The sequence below is a fragment of the Notolepis coatsorum genome (genome assembly GCF_963971535.1).
Source record: "Notolepis coatsorum genome assembly, chromosome: 19".
NCBI lineage: Eukaryota > Metazoa > Chordata > Actinopteri > Aulopiformes > Paralepididae > Notolepis > Notolepis coatsorum.
The window spans coordinates 39,229,116-39,240,083 of record NC_140183.1 but is presented as its reverse complement, the minus strand read 5'-3'; the positions used below and the strand labels follow the sequence as shown (position 1 = coordinate 39,240,083).

General features: G+C 43.2%; 1 protein-coding gene across 1 annotated transcript in view; it reads left to right on the top strand.

Annotated features, from left to right (window-relative positions):
• The first annotated feature begins 1,143 nt into the window (after nt 1-1,143).
• The window catches only part of rab11al (RAB11a, member RAS oncogene family, like), a 36,116-nt gene continuing 26,291 nt past the window's right edge, over nt 1,144-10,968 (top strand). Inside the window, exons 1-2 of the mRNA XM_084336822.1 lie at nt 1,144-1,511; nt 7,933-8,128. Of these exons, the coding sequence (XP_084192948.1) occupies nt 1,472-1,511; nt 7,933-8,128 (236 nt within the window). The 5' untranslated portion in view covers nt 1,144-1,471. The remainder of the gene's footprint in view (nt 1,512-7,932; nt 8,129-10,968) is intronic.

Genomic DNA, 10,968 nt, shown 5'->3' with positions numbered 1-10,968 from the left:
AAGGGCCGGGTCTTCGTTCAACACACACACAACACTGAGAGATTACCTGTAATTTAGCATAGCCTCATAGTGTGGCGAACAGCCCTACAAGTACAATTAGTTACTGCACACTACATCACCCCTGAGTGGAACATGGAAAGCCAAACTTTCCCCCACTGTACCGAAAACCTGTACCGAACCATGACTTCAAAACCGAGGTACGTACCGAACCGTGGTTTTTGTGTACCGTTAGTGTCTATGACAGCCTTTTCACACTGAATGAAACCCAACTTGATAAGCCACTAGGCTGGGGACCTCCATATGACAGGATTGTTTTTGTTTATGTGTTTAGGATACAATTCATAGCATAAGGGACCCCAAAATTAAGAATAGTTTGTTTTCACTCTGCCTCATTCACTTGAAGTTAGCACAGTGTGATAATGCTAATAATGACATTTAGCGTTTATTCTATACGGTTAGACATACCTATACAATTCTATAGTAAATTATATCTAAGTAACAACACAAATGTTATCAGATGGGGGGACAGTATATGATAAAACGGGGGTCCATTTGGGGGTCCTTGATATGAAAAAAGGTTTGGTGGACCCTTTTTACAAGATGAGGAGATAACAGATATACCATTGTTGGTAATAAATGGCTCTGGAAATAACTTTGGAGAGTAACATTACCAGTTAGATACATATTCCAGTAAATGCAATCAATCAAAATTAAATTGAATTATTTTTCATTTTGATGGGGTCCCTCTCAAGGACTTAGTCCCTGGATCCCACTAAATTAATCACCTTGAATTAGGCTACCCACCAATTATGTCTCCTCGAGGGAAGGGGGGACATTTGATTAAAACCCTGCTTCCGCGTCCCTAGGAAGACCTATTTTGCGAGAGTTTGCTTTCACTGTAAGCTACACTGCCACGTGTTAGACTGAGATAATTGTATGATACTGTGCATAATGTAAAGCTGCTGGATCCTGTAAACCTGTACCTCCAGGCTTGGGGCTGAATACCGGTGCGTCACCCTAGGACCGTTGAGCAGTCGAATCATCTGTGACACTGAAGTGGACCAATCACGCGAACCTTAGTGGCAGGTGTCTGTCATCCATTGACCAGTGGAAAATGAGTAAGAGGTGGGACTAACAATTGACGTTACGTCGTTCGGAAATGGCAAATGACAGAGGACAGGAAGAAGAGAGGAAACTTTCGGAGGAAAGATAGTTTACCATAGTTGTTATTGGGAATCTGATGCCTATAAACAACAACAGCGACAAATACTATTTCATTAGGCTATAGTTAAAGACAATTCCGATTGTTACTGTCGTCAGAGCAAGAATTGACCTTCTTCCGTGGGAACCGAAAGCCGTGGACGGTGGTCCTTTCCGGAATAAATGTGCAAGAACTTTGTTCTAATATTATAGACGGATACCCAGCACTCACATCCTAAAGTGCGTAGATAGTAGCACAAGAGTAGAAGATATGACGAACAGAGAAGACGAATATGACTATCTTTTTAAAGGTGAGTGATTGTTTATCTTGTTATGTCATTTCCATTTTGTATGTGTATAGCTAAACACCGACCTTCTATGTTGTTATGTTCGACACTTGACAGGTGCGAGCGAGTACATTTTCATTTGTTTTCGATTTGTCTCCAGTTGTCAAATGCGAATTCACTCCATATCAAACGCGATCGCTAGTAAAAAAAAATTGATAAAGGAAAGGAAGTGCGCAGTTGATGCCACTGTAACTTTGTTCGTTCGAACATAATTATGGCTACGTTATGGTTAGCTGTTGAGCTCGTTGATTGCAACAACAGGACAAGCAGCTCTTACATCGCACTAAGTAGCATCATCTTGCAGGGGCCTGTGATGCAATCATCTGGAGGAGCAGTGCTGGTCAATACGGGGTCATAACCCTATGGCAGGATGACCCAACAAAACAGATTATAGCTTTACAAGACAACAGCGCATAGGATAGCTCTTATTCTATTCGCTTGATTCCACCGTGTAGGCTACATCATGAAATCACCTGTGTCTGTGTCGTCTGTAGAGAACGTGAACGACTCCCAGCATTTGAACATGATTTGTTACGGTTACGGGGTCTATCTATCTATAAATTAGACTATAATATTTGTGGCTACATTAACTGAGTCCTTGTTATGAAAATCAATACAGTTTTGAAGGTAGTTTTTGTCCAGATATGACCAGCCTGGTGAAGATTATTTTCTACAATGTATTATGCAGGAAGCCCATTCATCCCGTGCCATGGCCATGGAAAATGATACTCTAAGCAGGTGGGGAGAAGGAAAAACCTGAAGCTGAAGAGCTTGTCTTTATTGCCCTTTGCCAGTAAACTCCAGTTCCCTTTGTCCATGGTCTTATAACAAAGGGTAATACAATGCCTAGGGTATTTTGCTCAAATATGGAAGTCTAAACAAGCATGTGTAGTCAAACTGGAAATACCACCTCCATGACATAGGTTAAGTGTGTGTGTGCGCCTGTGTGTTAGCGATTGGAGTGTGTGTCTTTCTGACAGAACAGATACGATGATATTTACATTCTCTTAAGCCCCAGACAGTTCCTGCGCTGGTGGCTGGTTTATCTGAATATAGTGCTACATTGCAAACACACAGTGATCCATAGAAACTGTATCAGGTGACCAGAGTGGCAGTCTTATCGTCACATTATCAGAAACAACTAGTGTGTTGGCATTCTTATTTAGTCCAGTACTTCCGGTTTACTGCACCCCCCCCCCCCCCCCCTCTCTCACTCTCTGTTTGAAGAGCATGAGTCAGTCAGTGAGCTGTTGTTGAATCACAGACTGCTCCCATCTGAGGAGTAGTCTGTTGAGTGAGTGAGGCCTCGTTCAGGGCAGGCTATTCTTTGCTGCACAGTCAGAAAGGAGGGGGGGGGGGGGGGGGGGTAGTTGGCTCTGGACTCTTCAACTGATCGCACTATATTTTTCATCCTGGGATCAATTCATTCACATGTGCATCCGTTCAGTCATTCACTGGGGAAAAAGGGCGTTGTGCAAGAATAGAATGATTCCGTTCCTTCAATACAACTGAATGGACAGGCTCGCATGGATAGATGGGAATGGTAGGTGTGAGGTGACTAGTCGCCACAAACGATGGGATTGGTGTTTGTTAGAGAAACTGAAAGGTGAACAAGTTGGTCTATAAAACAATCTCCATCCATGCAGTACGGCACAAAACAAATTTACATAATCGGACTGACCAAAACGCTACATTCTTCCTTCCTTATCAACTTTCCTCTTATTAAAGTCATACATACATGTGCTCCTCATTGCCCTTCCCACGAATAGGTTCTGAGCAGATACTTTAAACGACATCAGATTGCGATTACTAATGTGGGCCTATGTCAACGATAGCTCAACACTGACTGCGCATGTCACTAGCTTTATAGGGCCTACATTACATTACTACATGGTAAAAAGGGCTGTGCTGAAGGAATTCAGACATATGATTGTAATCTGGCCACTGGTTTTAAAGGCTTTGTGGGATATTGATGACGCCCGCCCCCAACAGATGGGCTTTGAATCTCATTCTCAGCATTAGGCCACATTGTTTGCTCAACTTGACAAGATTCTGAAATTAATTGTCCCTCTTTGTCACCATTCCTGGACTCCCAGGAAGATGTAGGCTAGGCTCACACTGGGCTAGGCCACGTTGGGTTGTGCAGAGTTATGCGTACAATAGAAAAGGTGCCGTATCTTTTATTGCTGAGGAATGCAACACACACAATAGCTTGGCGATAGGGCGTGTAAGTCTAGCGGCGTTATCGCGTTGCAGACAGCCGGAGGGACTGGAAGACGTTGCATAATGATTTTTGTCCTCCACCCAGGATCCTTTTGTGACACACGGAATCGAGAACGGGACAGTTACCCATTTTGGCACTTCGGGGGACGGGAAATGTATGTGTAGTGGGAAATGTAGTCCCCCTAGCGAGAGAGAGAGTCGTCTGGTTCCAAGAAAATGCTGCTCCCCTTTTTTGAACTACAAATTCTACCCCAAGTTGAAAGTTGATGAAAGATGGCTCTCGGGAGAACAAGAGCACCATTGTTAGCTTCTCTGGCCCTAGCGCCACATCACCATCACAGTCAGGCAGGTTTCAACCCGTGTCAGTTACACCACCGTGCAGCAGCAGCGCCATGTGATGAGCTTGAGTCAGTTTGCCTCGAGGATGAGCAACGTTGCTTCAATACTTAATGTAGACACACGCCAGTTGATTTGTCAATGTGACCTCAACATCCCGCGAGTGGTTTCTGTTGCCCAACTACAGGGGTGTGTGTGTGTGTGTGTTTCACTTCTGATCTAATTGACTCACTTGACTTGTAGTCCTTGTGAAAAATACATCGCTGTGTAACGTGTGTGTTCCGTTGTACCTAAAGGGGAATGTCACCCATTTTAAGAATTCACATGTTCTATCTAAGAAAGAGAGGGAGAACCCTCTGATTGGGTGTAAGAGCTACAAACATTTTATGGCCTCATAAAGTCAGGGCTGCATTCATTGTCAACGAAACAGCCCCCCGACCTTACATCCCGGTGACATCACCGGATTCGATGTGGTTCCCTCTCTGATATCTAGGAGAGAGTGGTGCATGTTCACAAATAATACTATTACTGACTGAAGTGTCCTGGGGCACAGGAAGAACATATGTGAATTCTTAAAATGGATGGCGTCCCCGTTGAAGGGTGAGATCCAAGAGAGGATGGATGTGAAGATGAGGCACAATGCATCACCACTGATTATCACCACTGATTGTAGACATCACAACTCTCATGATTCAGTTTGTTTTGTATCTTTGCTAAGAGCCGCCCACGCTCATACAATGTGGGCCTTTTTTTTCTTTTCTTTTTAACTTCATTTTTTAGCGTTTATCGCTTTTTCTGGTCAAGCATGACCGACAGAAACGGGTTGAATGGGACATAGATCAGGGGAAGACACTCTGAGAAAATACGGCGAGTCCGGGAGTCGAACTCGTGTACCCCAGATCCGTGACGCGCACGGCTGTCCCCGACGCCGAAATAGCGCCGAGATACGCGGTGAGCTACTGGAGCTCTCAACAATGTGGGCCTTTAGGTGTGATGCCATCTCTGTCCTAGAAGTGAGACGTGGATAGATAGATACAGATACATGCCTAGTTTGCCTACCAACTGTTCACCTGTTTTACTGCAACACTACTATCACCGACATCTAAGAAGGGAGATCCCCCCCCTTGAATGGCCCTTCTAAGGTTTCTCTCCTCCACATTGCCTGTGGTGCATTTTTTCCTATTGCTAGGTTTTAGTGAGTTTTTCCTTACCTTCGCGTGGGGTATGTCTGGGAGTGTTGCATTTTATTTTGCATTTATTTTAAAAAAAAAATTACTTAATGGTGTTCTTGTTTTGTTCTTGACTTATTGTGATGTTTCTTCTTGACTTGTTTAAAGAAGACGTGTCCGGCCCATGGGGACATTAACGTGTTTTGTCGGGCCTTACAAATACATTTGATTTGATTTGATACAGTAAATAGATATAGAGACTTTTATTAATCCCAATTTTCCGCCGTCTACTAAAAACACACTTTTCCAATCAATATCTTGACGAACAATGTTACTTACGCTCAGCTGCCAGAGTTGTACCCTTCCTGCTGACTTGTTACAGTACAGAACTTGTAAGTTGCTTTGGATAAAAGAATCCGCTAAATGACTAAATGTAAAATGTAAATGTGAACGTAGATTACCAACACAACTGGGTCAAATGATCAGTGTTTAAACCTGTTTGGAGCACCTGATGGTGTGAGCTCTTCTTCTATATCACCTGATGGTGTGAGCTCTTCTTCCATATCACCTGATGGTGTGAGCTCTTCTTCTATATCACCTGATGGTGTGAGCTCTTCTTCTATATCACCTGATGGTGTGAGCTCTTCTATATCACCTGATGGTGTGAGCTCTTCTTCTATATCACCTGATGGTGTGAGCTCTTCTTCTATATCACCTGATGGTGTGAGCTCTTCTATATCACCTGATGGTGTGAGCTCTTCTTCTATATCACCTGATGGTGTGAGCTCTTCTTCCATATCACCTGATGGTGTGAGCTCTTCTTCTATATCACCTGATGGTGTGAGCTCTTCTTCTATATCACCTGATGGTGTGAGCTCTTCTTCCATATCACCTGATGGTGTGAGCTCTTCTATATCACCTGATGGTGTAAGCTCTTCTTCTTATCACCTGATGGTGTGAGCTCTTCTTCCATATCACCTGATGGTGTGAGCTCTTCTTCTTATCACCTGATGGTGTGAGCTCTTCTTCTATATCACCTGATGGTGTGAGCTCTTCTTCTATATCACCTGATGGTGTGAGCTCTTCTTCTATATCACCTGATGGTGTGAGCTCTTCTTCTTATCACCTGATGGTGTGAGCTCTTCTTCTATATCACCTGATGGTGTGAGCTTCTTCTATATCACCTGATGGTGTGAGCTCTTCTTCTTATCACCTGATGGTGTGAGCTCTTCTTCTATATCACCTGATGGTGTGAGCTCTTCTATATCACCTGATGGTGTGAGCTCTTCTTCTATATCACCTGATGGTGTGAGCTCTTCTTCTATATCACCTGATGGTGTGAGCTCTTCTTCTATATCACCTGATGGTGTGAGCTCTTCTTCTATATCACCTGATGGTGTGAGCTCTTCTTCTATATCACCTGATGGTGTGAGCTCTTCTTCTATATCACCTGATGGTGTGAGCTCTTCTTCTATATCACCTGATGGTGTGAGCTCTTCTTCCATATCACCTGATGGGTGTGAGCTCTTCTTCTATATCACCTGATGGTGTGAGCTCTTCTTCTATATCACCTGATGGTGTGAGCTCTTCTTCTATATCACCTGATGGTGTGAGGTCTTCTTCCATATCACCTGATGGTGTGAGCTTCTTCTATATCACCTGATGGTGTGAGCTCTTCTTCTATATCACCTGATGGTGTGTGAGGTCTTCCGTATCAGGACAGTAGCAGAAAACAAATATCACCAATATTTTCTGTATTTCTTGACCGTATATATTTGGCGGTATTAAGTTTTCCTGTACAAATCACAACGTGACATGACATCTGGACAAAGGAGGATGGTCCAGGCGCTCCACTTGAACAACGACACAGAGGAAGGAAGTCTATTAAAAAGCCTTTTTGTAATGGCTGCTACATTAAAATTGCCCACATGTTTCAACCTATGCAGAGGTCTTCATCGAGGCAAAAATATCTTTATCCAGAAAAGCTAGAGGTCAGAGAAAATAAACAATTGACTTCAAATAGAGCGACCAGTCAGAATGTAGTATCGGAAGAAGAGATGATGCCCACAGTCAACTTAGTGACCAACAACAAGATGTAATGACGGGTACCCGGTAGACCTTATTTAGACTAATTGGGACTAACGCTTGCCTTGCCACAAATGTGTGTTGTCTGCCCAAGCAGCCCACTAGAATAGTGTATTATGTGCATTAAAAGGAGAACCATAGACAGAACATAATGATAAGAAAACATCTGAAGTCTATGTCCTCATTAAGACCAGGATCATGTAATGCATCTAGATGATGGAGCCAAAGGGTTTCCCTTTGCATATTACTACTTTTTGTGTAGAAAAAACCTTCTACACATTGACAAGAAATACAGTATATGCAATAAATGAAATCCATTTGTTTGTCAGTTCTGTTTGTGTTAGCATCAACAAAACATTTAGTTTGTAAAACATTATCACAGTGAGGGCAGTTACATTTAAAAACGCAAATAATTATTTGCAAATGCTGTTTTACCCTGGTCTGATTAATCAAATCACAAATGTCGTAACTAGTCGACAGTTACTGGTTCGCTGATTCATCGTTCCTGTTTTTGTCTGTTCCTCTTCCTGACCCCCCCCCCCCCGCTTCTCTCTCTTCTTCTTCTCCTGTAGTGGTGCTGATCGGTGACTCAGGTGTAGGGAAGAGCAACCTGCTGTCCCGTTTCACGCGTAACGAGTTCAACCTGGAGAGCAAGAGCACCATCGGGGTGGAGTTTGCCACACGCAGCATCCAGGTGGAGGGGAAGACCATCAAGGCTCAGATCTGGGACACGGCTGGACAGGAGCGCTACCGGGCCATCACCTCCGCGTGAGCACACACACACACACAAGCTGTAATGTTAACAATAATACACTCTATTTCTATAGGACTTTTATATATATATATATATAAAAAATACCCTTAAAACCAACCAAGTTTTTATTAATTAAATAATATTATAAACATTTCAACAATACATGAAATTAGACTGGCACTCAGTAGTGTTGTCACGATACTGGAATTTCAAACTTCGATACGATACCTTGAAAAGTATCGATATTTGATACCATTTTCGATACCACAGGGAAAAAGGTTCAATCTTAAAATGTAAAAAAAAGAAGAAGAAAAAAGATAAATACCGGTATATCTTTTTTTTTTAATATATTTTGCTTTTGTTGCTGGTTGATTCTCCTCAGCGTCTCTCTGGTACTATAAGAGAAGATAAATATAACACTTTAAAAACCCTTTGTTTATCTTCTAGATCACACATTTAAAAATAACTGTGATATAATCTTAGAAATTAAGTAAAGTTAATAGTACTGTGTGTTAAGCATAACAGATTGATTGATTGAAAATTGTATTAACAGATTGCAGAATGGGTACAATACAGTATGGCTCAATACACACAATTGTTAAGGGGATGCAGACCAGAGAAAGACTTTTGTCTTGTTTACATCAGGGTCCCCCATTTTCAATTCATCATAACATATATGACATTAGGGGTGGGAATCACCAGACACCTCACGATACGATACTATCGCGATACTTGCGTCACGATACGATTTTTTTTTATCAAATTTAATTTATTACCTTTTTTCAACTGCAAAGTAAAACTTTGTCAACATGTTTTATCTAATAAAATAAAGTTCAGTCTGTTCATCTCACTTCAATAATTTGTATTGCAGAACATGGTATTTTCTCAAGCAGACAGATGTAAACACTGTAATCTGTGTTGCATGTACCTGATAAACTGAACTGTTTGTATTACAGTCATATTCCAACTTAACTGAATGCACATGTGTGTGTGTGTGTGTGGACTACTGTACTATTACAGGTATTGAAATAAACAATGCAACTTCCTTATACAATTTTCTTTTTAAATTTATTGAAACCGTTTTAAATATTCAGAATCGATATGTATCGAAACATCGATATTTTTGACAACACTAGCACTCAGTCTACACCCAGGCCACAGCACATTTCCACGTAAACTCAACCTCCAGTCAAGAATATTTTGGCGAATACCAAGTAGACTGAGGCGAGGAGACACTTCATAATATTTTTTAGGCCCAGGAGGCCTCAACCAGGAGACCTCACCTCAACCAGGAGACCTCACCTCAACCAGGAGACCTCACCTCAACCAGGAGACCTCACCTCAACCAGGAGACCTCACCTCAACCAGGAGACCTCACCTCAACCAGGAGACCTCACCTCAACCAGGAGACCTCAACCAGGAGACCTCACCTCAACCAGGAGACCTCACCTCAACCAGGAAACCTCACCTCAACCAGGAGACCTCACCTCAACCAGGAGACCTCAACCAGGAAACCTCACCTCAACCAGGAGACCTCACCTCAACCAGGAGACCTCAACCAGGAGACCTCACCTCAACCAGCAGACCTCACCTCAACCAGGAGACCTCACCTCAACCAGGAGACCTCACCTCAACCAGGAGACCTCACCCAAGCTTGTGTCCCTGAGTGACCCTCTGCCAGAAGTCTCGTCTGTCCCCATCTTGGTCGTCATCTCGGTCTCCAGTGCTATAAACACCAATGACTAAAACCTTGACTTTCATTTGTGTTGTCAATTTTCTTTTTGGGGGGGGGTGGGGGCGATCAACAGCGCTGGCACACACACACACAATTACAATACCCCCTTGCACTTTGCACGCAGGTGTAATAGTGGATCCAGCCATAATGCATTATGCATACATGTGTTATGGACACAGTTTATCTAAACCCCTCCGGCTCAGTAGGCTGAAATGTTCAGAATTGTTGTGATCACAGTACAAGCTGTAGCAGAGGTGTGTGTGTGTGTGTCTGTGACGAATGGACCGTTGAGCCAAACCCATCTGACACTCAACATCATTCCTAAAATGTCAGGCAGTGCTCTGAAATCATTCACTATGGGGCTCCACCATTGGCTAACCTGTGTTAGCAGATGATAAATCAATTGTAACCGTTGCTGTGGATGTTTATTAACCATTCAAATGAACTAAATTGTAGCTAAATAGTTTCAATACTTGTTTGTGGGCGTGGCTGGGTGGCGCAGCGGAGATTGCGCTTGTCACCAATGCAAGAGACTCCGGTCTCGAATCCCGGTGTCAGCATTGCCTCCAGCTTGGGCCAGTCGTCATACTATCTCAATTGGCAGAGGTAGCGGGTGGAAGTCGATGGGTGGGGATTGGACGGGTGGGGATTGGACGTTGTGGACAGTGACTCCTACAGGTTGGTTGGGGGACGCCTGCACAGCAGAGACAGGAAGTAGCGGCGGTAGTGTGAGCCTCCCATGCGTTACACCTCGCCACTGAGAGTCCGCGCTGTCTGGTGAAAAGATGCGACAGGCTGCCTCCTCGTGTACCGGAGGGGACACGTGATGCAAGGCTTCTATCCTCCCTACGACCGACCAGTGGGAGGCATAGTCGAGCAACGTTCAAGACGGGAGGGGAGAATTGGAAATACGGAATTGGGATGGGAGAAAAATAAGGAGAAAAAGTGGATTAAAAAAAAAAAAAATTGTTTGTGGGCTAGCAAGCTTTTATACTTTACAACTACTGACAACTGACTGATGGGCCAGTCAGGATAACCGAGCAGATTATGCAATGTTTTCACTAGGGATGTCCCGATAATTTTTTTTTGCTCCCGATCCGATCCTGATCATGTGATTTT